The sequence below is a fragment of the Aethalodelphis obliquidens genome, unplaced genomic scaffold (assembly GCF_003676395.1).
Source record: "Aethalodelphis obliquidens isolate GAN/ISIS:26980383/991018 unplaced genomic scaffold, ASM367639v1 scaffold43, whole genome shotgun sequence".
In the NCBI taxonomy this organism is placed as follows: Eukaryota; Metazoa; Chordata; class Mammalia; order Artiodactyla; family Delphinidae; genus Aethalodelphis; species Aethalodelphis obliquidens.
In genome coordinates this window covers 980,511-1,004,925 of record NW_020837987.1, presented here as the reverse complement: position 1 = coordinate 1,004,925, position 24,415 = coordinate 980,511, and the positions used below count along the sequence as shown (strand labels likewise).

The 24,415-nt window shown below is 36.3% G+C and overlaps 1 protein-coding gene across 1 annotated transcript in view; it reads right to left on the bottom strand.

Annotated features, from left to right (window-relative positions):
• URI1 (URI1 prefoldin like chaperone) overlaps positions 1-23,015 on the bottom strand; it is a 69,827-nt gene extending 46,812 nt beyond the window's left edge. Inside the window, exon 1 of the mRNA XM_027079285.1 lies at positions 22,592-23,015. Coding sequence (XP_026935086.1) covers positions 22,592-22,696 — 105 coding nt within the window. The 5' untranslated portion in view covers positions 22,697-23,015. The remainder of the gene's footprint in view (positions 1-22,591) is intronic.
• Positions 23,016-24,415: the final 1,400 nt, after the last annotated feature.

Sequence of the window (24,415 nt, the reverse complement as noted above, 5' to 3'; positions counted from 1 at the left end):
TGTGTGTGTGTGTGTGTGTGTGTGTGTGTGTGTGTGTGTGTGTGTGTTGCGGGGGAGGGTAGTGGGATAGCCTTATAATTACTATCACATCTTATCATATTTTTAAGGCACTTTTAACTAATCGAGTTAGATGCCCAGGATAACAATGATAGCCTACCCAACAACCTATTTTTTTTAGTTCAGTGTCCAGCTAACATATATGTGCATTCAGTTACAAAATACTTGGTAAGTTTTAAAACCAATGAACTATATAGAATACAGGAATAATTTTCCTTTGCTGTTTTTCCTCAGAAGCCACTTTTAAAAAATTATTATAAAGAAAGGAATGAATGACTTAACATGTATTAAGACCTCCATTACTTATTTCCATCTGTGCTATTTGTTCCAGTAACAGACCACAAGGGGGCATCAACCTAGGAGTTTTCCAGGGTAAGAACAGTGCCACATTAAAACTAGACTAGAATAGAAAGCCTAAAAGGGTAAGTTTGCATGTACTTCTCTCAAAAATGCTTCACTTCACTTCTAAAACTTTTCTCACTGTATTGCAATTTCAAATTATCCCTGTACAGGTTAATGTATGAATTAACAATCTGAGGATTGTACTAAACCGAGCTGTCTACATTTACCTGGTTTGCTTCTCTTGCTAGATTATGTCTTCAAAACAGATCATATAATTTTAAGGCTGCTGAGTCAAAAAGGAAAAAATTATCAGTGGTGGCTAAAACCAATAGATACTGGACATGCACTATTATCTTAAATGGTTGAAAATAATTTCTTAAAGGACATATTGTCAATCAAATAGATGTATAAATGTCATTACCAAAATATATAAGAAGTACACTTCAACAAAATTAGTAAAACATTACAGGTCTTTTAAATAAGCCTCTCTGCAAAGAAAGGAGGAAATGACTACAGGTTCCTAAAAAATAAATAGCAATAAGCAGTAATAAACTACAATAAACTGAGTATTTCTGTATAAAAACAAATTTACTTTTTAAATATGCTGAAAAGTGAAAATAACAAAGGTGGGCCTTCTACTACCAAAAGTTAACTCCAATTATAAGCCACTGTTAAAACACTTAAATGTTTTTTTTCCAAAATGTAGATCGGATGGAATCAAAATTATCATCTTAATCCTTACTTTTACATTTAGCCCTGTTTTCTCCTACCCAGGCTTCTAATGCATTTCTCATAGTCAAACACAGTCTTTCTTTTTACACAAATATTGGAACCACGTCTAACATCCTTTGGTATTGTACTTCTCATTCCCTTGTTAGTTTTACCTACAAGTTAGGGCTCTTTTCAATTATTTATTATTCATAATACCAAGTATTCTAATAAATATACAGTTTTCTTACACTGGAAATTTTTTTTTAATTTTATTGAAGTATAGTTAATTTACACTGTTGTGTTAATTTCTGCTGTACAGCAAAGTGATTCAGTTATACATATACAGACATTCTTTTTCATATTCTTTTCCATTATCACATTGGAAGTAGTTAAGACTGACAACATATATTACATCCAGCGATATTTCTAGGAATGAAGCCACTGACATGTTTGGAGGGTTCTGTTTCTGGTATTATTTGAATTAGATATCCAGGAAACTCTAACTGTACTGGATGAAAGAGCAATGAGATATGGGCCAGATCTACTTTATTCACCAATGTACTCACCGCCATACAGTAAGTGTGCAACAAGTCCTTTTAAAGAAGTATAGGTCTACAATCACTTAGCCAAAAACCTCAGGAAAAAATGTTTCTCAATTTAGAACTTTTTGTAATTTAGTAAGGTAATACATTACACGTATCATACTTTACAGAACACTTGCAAGGAAATATATGAATGTTCAAAGTGGAATAAAATGCCTCACTCAAATCAGTTCCATTGACAAATGAATATGACAAAAAACTTAGAAATAACTTTGTTTTCAGTTTTTTAAGACTTCTGAATTGCAGACAGGAGATTGTGACCCGTATTTCTGAATGTGACATACTGCCTGAATTGTAGTTTGCCTGCCTATTGTTTCACTAGAGATATCAATCATTTCCTCTCCATTCCCACACCTTACTCCCTAAAACCCCGCCCTCCTCTCATCTACAATAGGCAGAGGACCCCATTTCTCCATCTGCAACCAGTGTGAATGCAGAGGATCCACACTAATTGGGCCAATCAAGTTTACCCTGGGCCCAGACAGAGATTGAGGTGATTACAGATACTGGACCCGAAAAGGTGACCACAAAGGGATTTGCACAAGCTAAATCTAACAAAGCTGGTCTACGAAGTAACAACATAAATGTACAAGAAAACAAAACACACACGCACAAATAAAATAACTCTACCCTAGTTCCTCCTGACTTCTTATAGTAAATATTTTCCAAACTTTCATTTCTGTGGTTTGTAACTGATTAAGAAAGCTTCATAAGTAAGCTTGCTACGTAGAAATGAGAATATGCCCGTGAGGATCTCAAAGAAAACAAATAATTCATTAAAGATAACAGTAGAATGACGGGAAAAAAATATCCTTACAAGTGACAAAACAAACTGAAATGCCACCCTGCACCAATTACAGGAATAAATTTTTATTTTAAAGTAACACTGCCAACTATCAGTGAGACTATAGCAAAATTAATACTAAATCACTGCAAGTAGCTATGTAGCTTAACTCATTCCAGACTTCTACCTCCAAGTAGGGAGAAAAAGCTGATAACAAACCAATAATCTCTCTGAAAACTAGAAAAGCTAGATGAATATAAAATCATCTCTTAAAAGGCATCTAAGAATTGCCAAAGCAATGAGAACAAGAGGGACTAAAATTCAGGAGATAACTGTGGAGAAGTGAGTTGATCCTTTTTTCTTGGACAACTCTAGGCACAGGGAAGAGGCTGAGAACTATGTTTTTCCTGAGCAGAAATTTAAAGTAGTCTTGAGAAGGCTGTAATAACAAAATCAGAGACATGAGCGGTCTTAAGCATATGGTTGTTTTCTTCTTGTGATGTGCCAAATTCTGAAGCTGAAAAGGCCAAAAAGCTAAACTGAAAGTGTGAAAAGCAGAGCTCAGGGAACTGATGAAACAAAACTTCAGAAGCCTTTAAGAAAAGAAATGTGGTGAACAAACTAGGTTTTCAGATGAAAGATAAGAAGGAATCAAAGGTGGCTGATACCTTACTAAAACAAAACCCACCCTGCACTCCATTCAGTACCTGCCTGGATTAAGGTATCCAACTCCTACTTTATCAACCTAGCAGAAAAAGGGTGAAACTTCTCCAGAGAAAGATATCATCTTCAGGAGTATCTACAATTTTAAAGATACTAAAATATTAATATTTAATTGTAAATACTTCAGGAGTATTTACATTTCTAACATTTAACTAAAACTAACCAAGTTACCAAGAAATAGGGCCATACGAACAAACATCAAGAAGAAAAACAACACAAAACAAAACCAAATAAATATGCTATCTATATACTGGAGTTAACAAACTAAAACATTAAAATATGACTATTAACATGTTCAAGAAAATAGAAGAAATACATGAAAAGATGGCACATTTCACTAGAGATTATCTATACAAGAAAAGAATCAAAAGGATAATCTTTAACTGAAACGTCTAAAATGAGCTCAATAAACAGTGTTAACAGGAGATTAAACACAAAAGTCAGAATTTTGAACTGGATGACACATTGATAAAAAATACCATAAATAAAGCCCAGAGATTTAAAAAGAAAACATTGAAAATACAGAAAAGACCAGTAAGAGACATATGAAACACCGTATAACTGAAGATCCACAAAGAGAGGGAAGAGAGAATGTGGTAGAAGCGGTATCTGAACAGATCTTGACATGATTTCCTAAAAATGAGAGAAAGGTATTAACCAACAGATTTGAGAAGCTCTAAGAATCTCAAGCAAGAGACATTTTTTTTTAAATTATATAAAGGCACAACATAGTTTCACTGATGAAAACCGAAGAAAAAATGTTATAATCGGCATGAGGGAGAAAGAGCAGGGAAGAGATACAGTACCTTCAAAGAAGCAACAAGAGTCAGAGCTCAAGCTAACTTCAACAAAAAAAATGACACAAACTGGAAAATAGGATAAAATCTTCAAGTGTTGGAAAAAAATAACTGAAAATCTATAATCATGTACAAAGCAAATAGATCCTCCAACATGAAGGAAAAATAAAAACATTTTCACACAGAAACAGAATTCTGCACCAGCAGATTTTCACTGGAAGAAATACTACAGGTAATTATGTGATGTGACAGAGGCGTTAGCTAACAAGCTAAGGTGGTAATCACTGTGCAATATATAAATGTATCAAAACAACACACTGTATACCTGAAACTTACACAACAATATATGTTAATTATGTCTCAATAAAGCTGAAGGGAAAAAAGAACTACTGCAAGAAGTATTTGGAGCAATAGAAAAGCAGAAAGAAGTAAAGAGCAACTGTACAGGTAATTTTTTAAAAGGTACAGATAAATCAGTATTGATCACATAGAACATTTAAATACTGTATTGTAGTGTTAAACACAGAATTAAAATGCATGGAAGCAACAATGCAAGAAGTGGGATGAATGAATGCATGTTGCAATCTCTAGGAAAAATTTCCCCAATAAAAAAGGATAATAAAAAAAGCTTAGTAAAAGTATACAGTATATTTAGTGCTAACATATACATAAAATAGAGTACTAAGGTACCACGGTGAAAAAGAAAGTATCTTCAACAAGTTAACAGAGGGGAGAAAATACAAGAGAATGTGTCTGATTAAATCAAAGGAACGTGCCCAAAAAAGCAGAGAGAAAAAAGAACATAAAAGTGGGTCAAATAGACAATGAGAAACCACTTCACACCCATCAGGATAGCTATTAAAAAAAGAAAGAAAATAAGATATGTTGGCAAGGATGTGGAAAAACTGGAACCCTAGAACTCTTGTGCACTGTTGGTGGGAATGTAAAATGGAGCAGCCACTGTGGAAAATAGTATGGTGGTTCCTCAAAAATGAAACACAGAATTACCATATAATCCAGCAATTCCACTTCTGGGTATATACCCAAGGGAATTGAAAGCAAGGACTCAAACAGATATTCGTACGCTCATGTTCACAGCAGCATTATTCACAGTACCCCAAAAATGAAACCAACCCATGTCCACTGATGGATGAATGAATAACAAAATGTGCAATACACATACAATGGAATATTATTCAGCCTTTAAAAGAAATTCTGATATATGCTGTAATATGGATCAACCTTGAAGACATTATGTTAAGTGAAATAAGCCAGTACAAATGGACAAACACTGTATGATTCCACTTATATGAGATACTCAAGTAATCAAATTCATAGAGACAGATAATGGTAGTTACCAGGGGACAGGGGAAGGGATAATGGGGAGTTATTGTTTAATAGATAGTGTCAGTTTTGCAAGTTCTGGAGCTGGATAGTGGTGATGGCTGCACCACAATGTGCACCACGATGCCACTGAAATGTATACTTAAAATGATTTAAATGACAAATTTTGTTAAGCATATTCTACTACAATTTTTAAAATAAAAAGTCAAGTAGAAAGGTGATAAAAATGAAACTAAATATATCAGTAATTCTATTATACAGAAACTGACTGAATATCCTAGATAAAAGAAAAAGATACCCAGACTGGAAAAGATGTCCAGTTGTGTTTAAAACCACAACTATATGATGTTATAAGAAACACACTTTGTACACAAAGAAATTGAAAAGATGAGAAGATGTATCATGGAAACACGCCAAAGCAAAATACGCTGATGTAGCCATACGAATATTCAACAAAGGATACCTTAAGGCAAGAAATATCACTAAAGATAAAAATATTTCAGACTGATAAAAATGCCCACTGACCAGGAATTTATTAGAGTCCTAAATTTGCATGCACCAAATAGCATAATTTCAAATGCATAAGCAAAGGTTGAAAAAATAGAGAAAAAGATAAATCTACAACCATAGTGGAGATTCTAAATACCTACCTACTCAGTGTTTGGAAATTAAGGAACATGTTTCTAAGAAACTCCTGAGTCAATAAACAGATCTCAATAAAAACTAGAAAATATTTTTTTAACTAATAATGAAAATAACATAATGTGTGTGGTACCTAAGGTAATTATCAGAGAAAATTTTAAAACTCAAAGAATATATATTCTAAAGAGAGAATAGTAAAAATCAATGACTTTTGCATCTCTAGGAGCTTTTATCTGAAAAAGCTAGAAAAAATTACAGCCAGTGGGAAATTATTAAAAGGAAGAAAAACATAAAAGCAGAAAGCAACTTACGTAAGAAAGCAACTTACAAAAGGAAAATCAATAGTCTAAAACTGGTCTGTTAAAAAGACTGATTAAGACTGATAAACCCCTAAGAAGATAAATCAAGAAGAAAAGACACATACAAATTGCAAATAACAGGAATTTTAAAAAAAGACATCACTACCAAAACTACAGATATTTCCAACTTTTAAAATATCCATACAAAGGGGCCTCCCTGGTGGCACAGTGGTTGAGAGTCCACCTGCCGATGCAGGGGACACGGGTTCATGCCCCAGTCCGGGAAGATCCCACATGCTGCGGAGCGGCTGGGCCCGTGAGCCATGGCCGCTGAGCCTGCGCGTCCAGAGCCTGTGTTCCGCAACGGGAGAGGCCACAACTGGGAGAGGCCCACATATCGCAAAAAACCAAAAAAACAAAAAAAAAATCCATACAAGGAAAATACAAGGCCTAGACAGCCTCACTGGAAAATTATTCCAAATATTTAAGTTAGAATCAATACCAATAACATACAAAGTTTTTTATAAAATACACAAAAATGATAGTTGTTTTATGAGGTCAGCATGACCCTGGAACCAAAACCTAACGTGGACATTACAAGTAAAGAAAATTACAGACCAGTATCTTTCATAGACACAGAAACAAAATACCTTAACAAAACAATATGAATTTAATCTGGCAATATATAAAAAGATAAACACCAACATAAGCAAGGGAGCTTTCTCCAATAATGTAATAGTGTTTCAGTATTTTTAAAAATCAAAGTAATTCACCTCATTACCATCTTAAAAAACAGAGAAAAAGCATTTGATAAAATTCAATATCCATTCATGTTAAAACTAGCAGACTAGGAATAGGAGAACATTTCTTATTTTCAGAGTATCTACCAAAAGTCTACAGCAAACATCATTTGTAACAGTGAAATATTTAAAGCTGTTCCCCTCATACGCAGAACTAGATAAGGAAGCCTACTATCACTACTTTTATTCAACACTATACTAAAGGTCCTATTTCATTCAATAAGGCAAATAAATAAAACTAAAGCCTAACAACCTGGAAAGAAGACAACTGCTATTATTCAAACAACGTGTCTGATTATACCTATAAACATACTATCAAAATATACAGATAAACAATTATGGAATTCAAGTAAATTTAACAGTCAGTATACAAAAATCAAGTATATGTCTATATACTAGCAAATTATGTCTATAAACTAGCAAAAGATGAACAGCAAATTACAAAATGCAATGAAAAATAACAAATACCTAGAGATGAATGTAAAAGACATGCAAGATTTATATACTTAAACTACTGAAGGACGTTACAGAGGAACTAAATAAAAAGATATACCATGTTCATGGATTGGTGTAAACATGTCAATGCTCCCCAAACTGATCTTTAGATTCAATGCACTACAAACAAAACCCTGGAAGGTTATTTTGTGAGTACTGCAGAGCTGATTTTTAAAATATTCATGAAAAAGCAGAAGGTCAAGTAAAAGTAATCTTCAAGAACAACAAAGCTAGAGAAATTTTACTATATCAAGTCCTAGTAAGAAAGTGTGGTACTGGTGCAACTACAGGCAAATAATCCAATGCAACAGAACAGAAGAGAAACAAAACTACAAATACATGACCACATAATCTATGAAAAAGACATACTCCATATGGAATTAGAGCTATGCCTTAGAAGCAAAGGCTACATGCTAGGAATAAGAGCAAAACTGAAACAGACCAGCCCTAACAAAATCCAAAACCAACTCTCAACTGAGTTGTGTTGATCCACTAGTACTCTGGCTGCTTAAAGAAAATTTACCTCTCTTTGAAGGAAGGTAACATCATCAAGAGTCTACAATTTTTCACTACAATGTCTGGCATCCAATCAAAAATTACAAGGAAGTCTATGACAACAGGAGCAGCTGATGAGAAATCAAGAGAAAAAAATAAATAGAAACAGAGCTCCATTTAATTTACATACTGCAGTTATAAGACATACTTTTATGATTAATATATTCATGGAAACAGAGGGAAGGCTGAAGATGTCAAAACAGGCCTAGAATTCATTAAAGAAATGTCAAAACATAAATTCTTGGAATAAATACTGTAACTGAGATTAAGCATTTAGTAAAAGGATTTTACCAGTAGATTAGATACATAAGAACAGAATTAGTTAACAGGAATACAGGTCAGAAGAAGGTATGCAAAATGGCATACAGATCAAGAGGCAGCAAGAAAATACAGAAAAGAGAGTAAGATATATGAAACAATGAAAATGTCAAATATGTGTATCCAGAGTACCAAAAGTAGAGGAGACAATGACATAAAACCAGCATCTGCAGACTAGATAAGAATTTTCTAAACTGACAAGTCATCAAATTACAGATTTAATAAACTACATGTTCAAAGCAGGCTAAATACAAGGAAAACCAAGTCTAGACACATCATAATCAAATGCCTAAAAACCAAAGATGAAAAGTCCAAAAGCAGACAGAGGAGGAAATATATAAAAATTTTTCAGGGAGGGCTTCCCTGGTGGCACAGTGGTTGAGAGTCCGCCTGCTGATGCAGGGGACACGGGTTCATGCCCCAGTCCGGGAGGGTCCCACATGCTGCGGAGCGGCTGGGCCCGTGAGCCATGGACGCTGAGCCTGCGCGTCTGGAGCCTGTGCTCCGCAACAGGAGAGGCCACGGCGGTGAGAGGCCCGCGTACCGCAAAAAAAAAAAAAAAAGAAAAAAATTGTAGAAGTAAAATATATGACAATAGCACAAATTCATGAAATTAAGCCATCAAAAGATTATCTGACTAATTTCCTAAGTGGCAAAATTTCAGAAGATTTATGAATAATTTCCTACTAATTTAAGGTAGACTGTAATAAAAAAAAAGGGATATTGTAGTCTCTAGGATAATAACTAAAAGGAAAATAAAAACCATACAACTATAAAGCTGAGAGTTTAAAATAGAATACAAATATTTTACTAACACAAAAGGAGAAACAAAGGAATAAAAAAATGTGTGACAAGTGGAAAACGTGGTAAAATGAGTAGACAAACTCCAACTAAGTGACAGATGAGAAAATTTAAAGACCCTAAATAGAAATATAACATGTTCACAGATTAGAACTGTAAAAATAAAAACACAATCAGGTAATATCAGAATGTTAACAATTAAAGACTGACAATATCAAAAATCATAGTAACATTTAACTGAAAAATCTGAAATATTATTTTTTGAGTAAGAGCCTAATTAAGACAAGCTATTGGTGCCTTTAGATACAAGGTATGTATTACATAGAAAGGATTGACAGGGAATTCCCTGGTGGTCCAGTGGTTAGGACTCAGCACTATCACTGTGGTGGCCCGGGTTCAATGCTTGGGGAACTAAGATCCTGCAAGCCACACAGCGCCACCAAAAAATAAAATTAAATGAAAATTAAAGTAAAAAAGAAAGAAAGAAACAATTGACAAGATCTAGTAAATTAAAAGATGGATCAGGGAGGCTGAAAAGACTCTCTTGTTTGAATAATGTTGCCCAGAATCAGGATGAGTATGTACAGCATACACATTAGGGACAAAGATAATAAATTAACTTTAGTAAATGAGATTGAGCTTTTGTGGGCCATCCAAGTGAAGCTGCCCAACAGGCAACAGGTCTGGGAGAACAGAGTACATATAGGAGTATTTGAGGACATGCAGAGTGAGAAGAGATGACTGTCAGTGATGTAAAGTACAGGGATCACCAACATTTAAGCATTAGATGAAGACCCTAAGGAGACTAAGTAGGAATGGAAAAAGATAGAGCCATAAAAAAGTAGAGTCACAAAAGTTCCCATGGTACAGAGTTTCAACAGTTTACCAGGGAACAATAGAAGTTTCAAATAAAGCACAGAGGCCAAGTAAGGCCAGATCTGCGAAATGGTCCACTGAGTTTGGCAAGTGAAATACAATAAAAACTTGAGGTAGAGTAATTTCAATGAAAAGACAGAGGTAGCACCTAGTTTACAGTAGGTTGAAAAGCAAAGAATTAGAAAGAGAGAAATTATCACACTGCATTAAGTTTTCTGTTAACATGTTTCCATACAAATTTTAAGTCCCTTGAGGACAGAAAAGAAACCTTGTTTATCGCAGTATCTAGGACAGTGCCTGACACTTAACTCAGTTTTGTCTTTTTGTTCTTTGGGAAAAAGCACTCATTTTCAATAACTTTAATATTACTCGGTTCATAAAATCAGGAAATCAAAGGATAAGGAATAATGGCCAAATGCATACATTAAATGGGTTACTGTTTGCTATACTGTATTAGGATTTCTAGAACAAATGAACAAACGAAAGAAAGGAAGGAGGAAAGAAGTTTTTTTAAACAAACACATTTAGGGTACTGTCCCCCAAAACATGTCATTATCTTAAGGTAGAGTAAATAAGTAGGGAGTACCCTGAAATGAACCTAGAAAGAGATGAGCCCAACAACACAAGGGTCTCAAATCACATTTTAATGACCCTGGATTTCACTCTTAAGTACAATGGGAAGCCACCAAAGGATTATAAGCAGTAGAGAGAGGGACAAAATTATGTAATTCAATTTACATTGCCAGAAAAAGAGAGACAACTCTGGAAAAAAGGTAGAAGGGGAGCAAGAGTGGAACCACCAAGACCAGCCTCCAAGTAAAACATGGTAACTTGAAAATGGCTGTGGAGATGACAAGAAATAGCCAATTCAAGGAACTCAAAACACTGGTCTCTAGTTTTTGAACATCGAGTCCTCTTACCTCTTTTTATTTAATGCTGTAGGCTAAATTGAAAGTTAGAACCAATTCTTCAAAAAGGTAATTATATATGGCTTATAAAGCTAAACCAGTTTACCTTCTGACCACTAAACCACCTTGAGGACTTCACCTGAAGTCACTTCACAAATGAGAAACATACGCACAGAGTGATTCACTGCAACATTATTAGTACTATCAAAAAACTGAAAACCACCAAAATGCCCATTAATAAGATACCAGATGAATACCTGATAATATACTTGAGTACTATGCAACCACAAAATATGATGAGAAAGATCTCTGTGAACCAAAGACTCCCAGATGTATCATTTAATGAGAAAATCGAGGGGAAAATATTATATGCTACCTTTCGTATAAGAAGGTGGAGGGGAGATAAGACAGCATATTTTAGTATTTATTTTTCAAGAAATACAGGAAGGATAAACTAGAAATTAATGTAAAGATTACTGATAGGGGTAGGTAGGAGCAGGGACAGGAATGAATTACCTCACTATACCTTTTGATATAGTTGTGATTTTAAACAATGCAAATGTTTTACAGACCCAAAGTCAAACTGATAAAAAAGCAAACACTAAAATTCAATACAAATATCAAATCCAAAATATAATTGCACAGAAAAAAAATAATAATTCAAGTAACTTTTGAGATCATTACCTAACTGCATACCCCAAGGGGGTTAATTCTGCAAGAACAAATTGAACAGCAATGAAATCATGAACTTCACTCATAGGTTTGCTGTTGGCAGTGGTATCAATGTAGTAATTCTAAAACTATTTTGTGTATACTGTGGAATAAAGGAAACGAATAAATACAGATGTTGTTGACAACAAGGTTTCATTACAGAAAAAGGGAGATTCAAATATAGATGGGGGTAGTTGAAGAAGAATTTTGTGGTAATGGATTTGAATGCAAAGTATCAGGATCCACTTAACCCAATTTTAGTTTTTAGTTTGTTTTTGAACAGTTCTAACTATTTGCAAAGGATTGATATTTCATGACTTCTATTCTCTGAGATAATGCAAAGAATAAAGAGAAAATTTACTTACTTAAAAAAAAGGCTAAAACTCATTCTATCTTGCAATTATATATGAGTACATTGAACCTTTTCATAAGCCTAAGACACATTATAGGATCCTACTGATTATATAATCCCTGCATCTTGTTTCATCACCCTAATAGTGATTTCATGATTATTCATCAATTTTCCCAAACTATGCTTAAATAAAACTATATAACAAGTAATTGAGGAATCATGGAATCATCTAGAAGGAATATGCTATCAATAGTAAAAATCATTCTTCAGTTTTCTTACTGCATTGACCAAAGTACTGCATCATCTTTCAAAAAAGTGTAAAAGACTGAAGAAGATACCATCTTTGTAGTCTGATTTTAGCTTTCAAACACAATTGACAATTCAGAAATTTTCATTTTCTGTCCATAATGGGAAGGAGAAGAAAAGTGACAGAGAAAGACACTTCACAATTGTTAAACAAATTAAACTATGAATAAAAATGATAGCAGCTCTCTTCACCAGCACAGTCCAATAGAACTTTCTTTGATGATAGTAATCTTCAAAGTCAACACTGTCCAATGCAATAGCCAATGGCCATATGTGGCTATTGAGCACCTGAAATGTGGCTATTATGACTGAGAAACTTAACTTTTTTTAATTTTACTTAATTAGAATTTTAAACTTAATAGCCACACGTAGTTAGTGGCCACCATTTTGGATAGCACAACTAGATACAGATGATGGTGAAAATATTAATATAAATTAAATCTTAGATTATGAGTCTTCAGATGACAATTATCCTAGGTGAATTTTCTCAAAACTCAACAATCAATGAGTAATAAACAAAATTAACTCAAAGTTGATCAAAGACCTAAAAATAAGAGCTAAAACCATAAAACTCTCAGAAGAAAACCTAGGTGTAAATCTTCATGAACTTGGATTTGGCAATGGGTTCCTACATATGACACCAAAAGCAGGAGGAAAAAAAAGGAAAAAATAGATGAACTGGACTTCATCAAAATTTTAAAACTTGGGACTTCCCTGGTGGCGCAGTGGTTAAGAATCCGCCTGCCAATGCAGGAGACATAGGTTCAAGCCCTGGTCCAGGAAGATCCCACATGCCGCGGAGCAACTAAGCCCGTGCGCCACAACTACTGAGCCTACACTCTAGAGCCCGTGAGCCACAACAACTGAAGCCCATGCGCCTAGAACCCGTGCTCCACAACAAGAGAAGCCACCGCAATGAGAAGCCCACGCACCACAACGAACAGTAGCCCCCACTCACAACAACTAGAGAAAGCCCATGCACAGCAATGAAGACCCAACGCAGCCAAAAAGTAAAATAAAATAAAAATTTTTAAAAAATTTATAAACTTTTGTGCATGAAAGGACATTATCATTAAAGTGAAAAGATAGCATACAGTATGGGAGAAAATATTTGTAAATCATACATCTGAAAAGGGTTTAAATACCTAGAATAAATAAAGAACAACTACAACTCAACAACAAAAAGATGACCCAATTTAAAAATAAGCAAAGGACTTAAATAGACAAACTTAAATTGACATTTCTCCAAAGAAAATACAAAAATGGCCAATAAACACATGAAAAGGGACTTCCCTGGTGGTCCAGTGGGTAAGACTCCATGCTCCCAATGCAGGGGTCCAGAGTTCAATCCCTGGTCAGGGAACTAGATCCCGTATGCATGCCACAACTAAAGATCCCACATGCCCCACAAAGATCCCACGTACTGCAACTAAGACCCAGCACAGCCCCCCAAAACAAAAACAAACAAAAAACACACACATGAAAAGATGCTCAACATCCTTTTTCATTAGAGAAATGCAAATCAAAATCACAATAGGTCAATGACATTAACACCTATTAGGATAGCTCTATTCCAAAAAAAAAAAAAAGTGTTGACAAGGACGTGGAGAAATTGGAAACCTCATACATTGCTGGTGGGAATGTAAAACTGTGCCAACGCTGTGGAAAACAGTTTGGCAGTTCCTCAAAAAGTTAAACACAGTATTACCTTATGACTCAGCAATTCCACTCCTGGGTATATATCCCAAAGAACTGAAAACAGAGACTGTAACAGATAACTCATACACCATCATTCATAGTCACATTATTCCAAGAGTAAAAAAGTGGAAACAATCCATGTATTCATCAACATTTGAATGGATAAACAAAATGTGGTATATGCATACAATGGAATATTATTCAGCCATAAAAAGGAGTAAAGTTGTAATACATGCCACAACACAGATGAACCTTGAAAACATTAAGCCAGTCACGAAAGGACAAGTACTGTATGATTCTACATCTATGAAATATCTAGAATTGGCAAATTCACATAGAAAGAAGGTAGATTAGAGATTACCAGGGGCTCAAGGGAGGGGAGAATTGGGCACTAGGTCTCAGTTCCCCATCTGTGAAATCAGAAGTTGGACTAAAACACTGGTTAAGTTTAGTTTAGTTCCTTGGACCACTTCCCTGGCGGCTACTGAAAGTGGGTGCAAGGAACAGAAATACTCATCCCCCTCCCAGCCCCTCTACACATGCAACTTCTCCCTCAATAACGCAGAGTAATTTAGCTTTCATCTGTTTTACATATTGGGTTTTTGAATAAGGTTTTATTTTAATGAAGAAAGCTCTGTGCCTTAAAAAAAAAAAAGTTTGACTACCAGTAGTTTCCATGGTCTTTAAATCTAAATATTCTTAAGAGTTTGGTTAATTTAGCTAATTGATACAAGTTACCCTCACTCCATCCTGTTAAAAAAGAGTCTCAATAATTTGGTTCATTAGAAACAAAAAAAGATTTTTACCAGTATTATGTACCTATATTTTGACAAATAAGTGCTATATAAAAAAGTTGACCCAAAAAGTTTTAAAAAAAAGCAGTTAAAAGTAAATAGCTTTACAAATTATTGTAGAAATAATACCAAAGATGGTTAAAATTCTCATTGAGGAAAAACTAAAACATGTCCAAAGGTATAAAAGCTCTTCCCTTGCAAGAAACGGAAATAAAGCCTGAAGACCCAGTTTGGTTTTGCTGCTGAAAAATGTACAAAATAACTTAGAAAAACCAGTTGAGGTCAAACGTTGTGAGCCCACTACTTGTACCTGCCTACTCTTGATCTGGGGAAAACTGATAACCATAGAGCAAGGCAGATCTGATGGTAGGACAGCCAAGAGTTCTCCATCTGTGAGTCCATCCTAACCTTCAAGTAAAAGTGATGGTTCCATCACAGTGAATGTAATTAATCTCACTGAACTGTACACTTAAAACTGATTAAAACAGGGGCTTCCCTGGTGGCGCAGTGGTTCAGAGTCCGCCTGCCAATGCAGGGCACAGGTTCATGCTCCGGTCCAGGAAGATCCCACACACCACAGAGCGGCTGGGGCCATGAACCATGGACACTGAGCCTGCGCGTCCAGAGCCTGTGCTCCACAACGGGAGAGGCCACAACAGTGAGGCTCGCGTACCGCAAAAAAAAAAAAAAAACTGATTAAAATAGTAATTTTTATTTTATACATATTTTATCATAATAAATAAAGATTGCTGGGAAAAAAGATCTCTAAATTCTATTTTTTTCCACTCCTACAAGTTTTTTGGCTTCTTGAGGACAGAGATTAGGGAGGAAAACCCTGAAGCACTGGAAATGAGTTTTGAAAGCAGGAATTATGTAAATGGTTTATGTTTGTACCTCCCTAAGTTCTAGAACAGACCATGCCAACCAGGAAGAGAACTACATATATTTGAATATAGCAGATGTTGAATAAAGGGGGACTGACTTGAAGGTGGAGAAAAAAAGAATCAGTAAAGGAACAATATACTTCTAAGAACAAAAAAAAAAAGTAGGGTATTCTCACCCACTTAGTCATTCAACAAGAAAAACTTCATATGTAACAGTGTGCAACAAGAACTTGGACATTTTTCTAAAAAGACATGTGGCAATATTCTTAAATCTCTTATGATCTTTGTGCACCAAACTTTACTTAATACAAAGAAGACTGCTGTGTTTAAATTCTTATTAAAATAGCCAATAAAAATGGGTTTCACTATCCCTTATCCTTACTTCTGTACATTACTTGTAAAAATTACTTTAAAAAATAAAAATTAAAAACATCCCTTGGACCTAGATGGTAAATGGTGATGACTATTTTTCCTGGTATACTGAAGGTTAATACATTTCTTAGCACTGTCCACTGAAAGGGCCTTGATGCAATAATATCCCAGTGGCAATGAGCACAACTTGGGCCCAGATCTAGGTTTCTCAGCATTTCTCATTAAAAAGAACCAGGGCTCTTTGAAGAAATAGTCAATTTCAGAACTAAGACAAGAAAGCTACAAGGTAAGCCTGGACATCCTGTGCCAAAAAAAAAAAGGTAATGACCAAAGGATAATGAGAAATGCCAAAAGGATGCAGGAGTCAGCTTGAAGGGGCTCCCACTGGCCAAATTTAGGACAATTTGAGCATCAAAAGGAAAAATGAAAAATTATAACACACTGAATTAAAAAACAAATAAAAAGGGTCTACACTAATACTAAAAGGGGGGAAAGGGCTCCTCTTTACAGAAAAATGCCAGCTATAAACATAGGTGGTTAGAAACTACTAATTTGCAAATACCAATATAATAATTGATTCAGGCAAGGATCATCCATGGTAAAGGGCTGTTGGGGAACAGGATATTTACAATGTCTTCAAGTATTTAGTAAGTACTTTTAAAGTTCTTATTCCTTACACAAGGGAACAGGTACCTAAGGTGAAGAGATATCGCAGGTACTACCTTAAACAAGTAACTAGCAACACCAATAATAGAATAAAGTAACACTGTATGTCTCCTGCTGTGATAAAATAGGAAGTCATTATCAACTATGTATTATTCTTGCCAAAAATGATTATTTAATTCTGTTTCTTCACGAGTACATTCATCAGACATCTCTAAATCGTGGGCATTCTATAAGTAAACTTGTAAACTCTTCAAAAATACCAATTTCATAAAGACAAAAGAATGTAGAGGGATTGTTTCAGATGAAAGGAAATTAAAGAGATAAGACGCTAAATGCAGCCTGTGATTGGATCTTGGATTGAAAAATGTTATAAAGAACACTTTTAGAAAAACTGAGGAAATCTGAATATGCTAAATAATATTATTGTGTGTCAATGTTCATTTCTTGGGTGAAAAAAAAAGATATGATTATGTAGAAGAATGACCTTGCTCCAAAATGATATGTGCTTAAGTATTAGGACATGATAATATCTGCAATTTACTTTCAAATCGTTCTACAAGGAAAAAAAGAAAAGAAAATACAGATAGAGAAAGAAAAGGCAAATGAGACAAAATACGATTGATGACCCAAACTATTCTTTAAACTTTTCTGTTGTTTTACAATTTTTGAAAATAAAAAGCTGCTACTTTAAAAAAAAGAAAGAAAGAAAGAAAGAAAGAAAAACTGCCTTAGGGCAGACTAAAAAGATCTAGACTCACTAATCTGGAGATGAAGGCAAGAATGATACAAGCTAAAAGATTTTAAAACCCAATCTGACAACATTAGGAGAACAAAATCAAACAGTTATGATCACAGCTTAGACCCCGTGCACCTTCTTCTCCCTTTCCCCATCAGTGTTTTGGAACTATTCTTGTCTTATACTCCAATCTGGAGAGGCCTAACACAATAAATATTGATTTTCTCCCCTTGAAATACTGTATTATAATGTTTACTAATAAAAGACTAAAACCAAAGTTGTTTCTTCTCATGGCACATGACTGGCATGATAATAATCACTAACAACAACCAAAACAAACTGTTTTAAAATAAAATATAACTCACAAGTTATGAGTTCTGAAAACCCATTTAGCTACAAAATGTATCTTTGGCTGTAAGCAAATATTCTTATGACTCTGCCTTTCTTAAAAATGATAAAAGAACTACATTAGAAAGATCAAATACACATTCTTCAATAAACTACTTATAACTACTCAATTTAGAAAAAGCATTTTATTTTACAAAAAAAAATGCAAATAGCCAATAAATACTTGAAAAGGTTATCAACCTCATTCATTAGTTATTATTAGAATGGCTAACAAATATGAAAAGGACAGACAGTACCAAGTGGTGATGAGGACGTGGAATAGCTGGAACTTTCACCACTGCTGATAGGAATGTAAACTGGCATAAGCACTTTGAAAAACAAGCATTATAAGTAAAATTGAAGACACAAATACTCCATAAGAAAGTTCGGGGCAAAAACTAGAAACAACCTAAACTGTTCACCTGAAAAATTAAAGAGAGTTAATGAAGACTCTAACATCAAATTTATAAATGTCTATCACAATGCCTGGCACACAAAAAAATTTATTCTATACAATGCAATCCCATCATTCCTCCCTTCATTCATGACAAATGGATTCTTGTCATTTAAGATTAGTATGATTCTCAAAACACATTTCAATGGTTTCTCACCTCACAAAAATAAAAACCAATATCTTCAACAATGATCTAGTACAGCTCCTTACCTATCACAAACCATCTGTCATTTTAAATATGCCTATTCCACATCTTTACCACTAGAATGTGATCCCTATGAAAACAAAGACTTTATTTTGTTCACTACTGCATCTTCAGCAGAAGAAGACATTAAGTAGGTACAATCTGGCAGGTAGCAGGTACTCAATAAATATCTGCTGAAAAATTATATGCTTGGATTCTGGGCTTGGAAAGAAGAACAATACCTGTGGTATGGAGTACACGACTGACAGTTTCCTAAGCTATGTGCAGTTTATCATAAGAAATATGCAAACCAAAGTTAAATTAGCTGTTCTGCTTTATAAAAATTTGAAATATTTACTCTTAATGCATTTAATTCCCCAGGTTCTATATCAAGAAAGTATAAGTTATTCCAAAATTCCAAATTACACGAGCCACTCAGTTATAATTATAATAAACTAAATAATAACATTATCCTCATGAATTCTCCAAAGTTACCATGATCCTGCAAATAAACCTAGGAAAACAATACTATATACCACTTTTTCACTATACTATATAGCAGAATCTCAATAATTCTGTTAAAGATAATAGTGTCTGGAGATATAAAACTCGGATAGAAACATCACCTTAGCCAAGAAACCAGTATTTCAATAATGCAATTCAAAGACAGATCCAGATTTAACAAGTATGAGGAAACTTCCCTAGAACAGCCCAAGACACTCCACTGCAGCCCTAGGTTTAACTTTTACGGCACAGATCAGTCCAGAGAGGCTTCTAAGTAGATTCCATTTTTTCCACCAAATACTTTACTCCTATTGGCAAAAACAGATTTAGTTAAAAGAAAAGAGGGGGAAAAAAGGTGATCCAAGTTCCCTCTTGTCCCTGTATCTTTGGATAGAGAATTAACAATAAACAACATCTCCAGGGAAAAAAGAAAAGGAAACCACCTGGGGAACAGATATCTGAATAAATTGTACCTATCCGCTCTGGAATAAGAAACAAACCTGCCTAACTGGTGTTCAAACCAGCCAAGAGTAATCTGTCAGGAGCAGAAAATATTTAGCAATTAAAGATACAACATCCCATCTTTTATTAAAATTAATTAGGTTTTATCAATAGCCTTTCTTGAAAAAAAAAATCCCATTCAATTCACTCACTTTTAGGTAAAATAAAAAGTGAAATTGTATGCTTTTAAAACATTTAGTGGTGCATTTTCCTATATAAACTGTGTGAATATTTATATACATATAATCATGACTAACCACACCACATAGTGTTCTACAATTTTTAATGACTGCACAAAATCTCCTGACACCAACCCCCTTATGTTGAATTTTTAGCTTTTTCATTATTATAAACAAACCTGCAGGGAACCTTTCTGTACATGTCATTTTGCTAGATTAAAAAAAAAAGAAATAAACAGAAGTTTTAACCAAAAAATCTTTTTTTGAAAATGTCAGCATTAATGCCAAAAATGAGAACAATATTCAAATATTTGATCCTGTCCATTTACTACAGATTTTGTCATTTACTTAAGTTGTGGATCTTTCATGCCCCCCTCCTTTGTCTTTTTCCTTAGGTTATTAATTTTTTTTCCTTGTTATTCAGTGCTCCAAAGGATAAACAAGGAAAAAAACAGAGAGAGGGACCAAGATGAAACGTGTTACACTCCTTATCTGAACTAAAAAGAAAAAAATTGATGAGCAACATTTAAACCACTTTACCTAGCAGCCATTCTTAAGGTTCCCAGAGAAAATAATGCCCTGAACCTAAGGTATCCATTGCATATAAAGAATTCACTTCTCTCCTCTGCATCTAGAGCCTACTAGCTAGCTACCATCCTAGGGAAAACTGAAAAAATAGTCATTCAAATAATTTTCGTCAGGATTTAATTCTCTCACAGAACCCTGGTAGGGAAAGGCAAGTCCTAAAACACATTTAATTAGACTTATATAAAGAAATATTAACTGCTGTACTATAAAACTCCTATGACATTTTTTTCCTTTTCCTTCCAAGAATGTCCCAACACTTCCACTTATTAGAGTTCACTGTACTCCTACAGCTGCTGGGTTGGTTTTAAAGCCTAAAGTCCCTCACAAAAATCTGACTGATTTATTTATTTATTTATTTACTATTTACTAGATAAAGTTTTCCTATACTGAACTATAATTAAAGGATAGCTATCTAACCAGTTTATCTTGTGGCCTCAAGGGTCTCTCCTGTCCACTGAAGCAGATCCGTTAAAATACAGTCTAGTCCATTTACTGAGGGACTTTATCATGAACTGGGAATGATTTTACATACCCATGACAGACATACACACGCTTATTTTATGTGCCAAAATAACATTAACACAGCACAGAAAAGTAATTTGGTACTATACTCAATGTCTACTGAAAACTGTCATCCAGGTTCCCATAGGACTGTAACTGAGAAGGCAGTTTTCAAATGCAACTGGATACCATACCAGAAAGCTGTTCAGAGCACCCCCAAACCGTATCCTTTGTATTTCAGACACACTAACATCAGAATAAAACCAAGGATTTCTCTTTTTAACATGCCAAATAGGAGAAAACATATCAAGTCAGCAGCATGCAAACATCATACTATGAAGAAGGAGAGAGTTAATTCCTCTACAGAAAGAAAGACAATGGGAACACCACCTTCTGAGGGTCTGTTTCACATTTTCTAAAAGACTAAAAAATGTAAATAGTTTTCGCCAAAAATGAACAAATTGGTTTCATGAAGGGCTGTCTTTTCTTCTTTCTTTATTCTTCTCGTAAAGAAAAAAAAAAACAGTCTCACAATTTAAACGCACCGAACTTGAATTTTTAAACCCCCAACTTGAAGAAAGCCAAGTTTAAAACCCAACCATTGTATATGGTATTAGAAAAAAAAAATGGCTCTCAGAAAGGGAAATCCAACGCACAAAATAATTTAGAACAACCAGAACAAAGTAGGAAAGGTTCCCACAATTCATCCTAACAGGTTATTTCCAAGCAAACCAGGATTTAAGTTCTATAAAAAGTTCCTTATCTAGCTAAACTGGGTATGTTTGTATACCTATGTAAGTAGTCATTTTTATACAGAAATGCTCAATAGAAAAAGTTAGGAATTCCCAGTGTTTATAGTTTTTAAACAACTTCCTAACCTTTATAATCATGATACTCTCAATATGACACATTTTAAGTAAATGAAACGTTGCCTTTCAAACTAAGAATTTCAAAGATAGTGAGAAACAAATGATACAGAATCCAAAGGGAAAAAAATCTCAGATTAAACAATAACACTGTATTTCTTAGACTGGTATACTTGTTCATATACAATCCCATTAGGAAATACAAAACTTTCTTTCCTCTTCACTGGTAGATTAAAACTCATTTATATAATTGAAGTTAAAATGTAATAAAACAGCATTCTATCATGACAAATACTAAACCAAAGCTGAAACTGCACATGAAGCGTTAGCGTTACAAACCTAGTAAAACTTTTAAGTGCAATCAGATAAAGAGCAACAAAGAGTATACATTTTACCAACGATGAGGTAACAAGCTAAAAAAAAAAAAATAAGGTGAACTATTCATTCACAGCCTGTCCTTCACTGAGAATATTCCCACGCACTGCTGTACGCATTAAGATTAAAAACTCACTTTCATACACAAGTTAAACAGATTATCGCATCTCTTTTCCCCAACCCTCCCCTCCCTTCGAAGGTCAAAGTGCTCCAGACAAGACAACGAAAGCACGTGACAAAAGTTTCCCCAACACGCTTTCCAGGCCTGGAGGCTATGCTCCTCCCCCGTTCCGGGTCCGGGGTGAGCTAGCCCGGGACCAAAGGGCTGCGGCCCACCGAGGGCAGGACGGGGTCGGCGGGGACGAGCGGGGGTCAGCCCCCAGGCCCGTGGAGGGGGAACGGGGCGCCGAGGACGCGCCTGGGCGAGGGCGCCTCCCGAGACCGCTGGCGGAAGCGCGGGACGGAGCGCGGCCTGTTACCTTTTCCTGCTCCTCGCGGAGCCGCGCCACCTCTGGGGCGCGCAGCGGCGCCGCGGCCGAAGCCGAGGCCGAGGCGTGGGGCCCGGGGTCGGGCGGGGCCTCCATGGCGGGGCGCCGGGGCCTCAGCGGGGCGAACGAGTCCTAAACAAGTGTTTATGAAGGCGGCGTGGCCGGCGGCTGCCCAGCACCCGCGTGCTCGCCCTCATGCACTGCGCGCCCCGCGCTGAGGAGGCCGCGCCCCACTTCTCTGCTACCGCGGCGGCAGCTGCTCGCGTCCGGGCTGCCCGCGGCCACATCTCACACGCACATGCCGCCCGCCGCCGCCGGCGCCCCCGCCGCCGCGGGCTCGGAGCAACAGGCCGGCCGTTAAAGGCGAGAAGCCCCGATCCGGTGACTGGGCCGAGCCAGGCGTCCTGTGGCGGCCGCTCCTCCTCCGCACCTCCCCCGTAGGCCCCGCCCCTCGCCCCGCCCAGCGCGGCACGCTGGGAAGCGCACGCAGCCTCCGCCCTTCGTCACGCCCCCGGTGATCGCGTGGCGCAGGAGCGGCGCGGCGGCTGCTGTCTTATCTGGAGGCTAAGCTGACCTATAGCCCTTTGGAAACTCATCCTAGGGAAGATCGACGGTCAGTTCACGGAGATGAGCCCTGTCTTAGCCTTGTGTCCCCCTAATGCCCCCAGTCGTTGAGCGCTGCATCTGGCGGTAGGAGCTTAATTCGTGCACTAGTGCTGGTTCATAAGCATATTTAATTTTAGCAAAGTCAACTCTTCCCTGTGCCTGTTTAATGAATTAAAACATGCGATTAAGTTTTGTTTGTGTGTTAATTACTGCACACACAATTTTTCCTTATATAAAGGTATTGTGCTTTAATTAACATATTGCTATGTATGGGCTATTTAAGAGAATTTTCAAGGATAACGTTGCCCATACTTTTCCTCTTATTTCAAAACTCCTGTGACCTCTCTCTCCTACAGCCTCTGTACACAGTAGGCACCCAATTAATGCTTAATGAATGGAATTGGCCTTGCCCTAACAATCATCTCTGCTCCAATACCTAACAGTGAGTTGGGTCCTGGTTCTTCAACGTGTGCAAATGGCAATGGGCTGGGAGGTAGCTGCAGTTCTGACCCTGGTGTGCCTGCTTGCTAGATTTCTCTTCCCTTCTGGCCAGCTCCCCAGTCCAGATACGCCCTTTTTACATTTGCTTCACAGAAAGAAGTGAGGAAAATTTGGGCAAATGGTAAATGTTAATTGCTCTCTTTTCCTCACTACATATCCAACCTCTGAAACAGGCAGTCTCTGACTGCTCTAGCACCACACCATCTGTGTATCCTCAGCTACTTCAGCAGCTGCTTCTCTGGTCTCCCTGCTCTCACTTTTGCCCCCTGTAATGGACATTGGCAGCTGCCCACCCTATTTCCCCTCATTCAGATGTTCAAACCTAACCCACTTAGCTCTTGTGCCTGTGGGAAGCGACCCACCTGCGGCTCCAGTAGAAGGGTAAGTGCATTTATCTTCTAAGTAGTTGGTTCTATGTGCTGTCTACAAGAGACTCACTTTAGATTGAAAGACACAAAAGGGTTGAAAGTAAAAGGATGGTGCTGTGGGCTGAATTATCTCCCGCCTGAAATTACCATGTGGAAGTCCTAACACCCAGTACCTCAGAATGTGACTGTGCTTGGAGATAGGGCTTTAAATGTGATTAAGTTAAAATGAGGCCATTAGCGTGGGCCCTAATCCAATCTGGCTGGTATCTTTATAAGAAGAGGAAATTTGGAGACACAAAGAAAAGCCAGGGGCATACATGCACAGAGGGATAATCACATG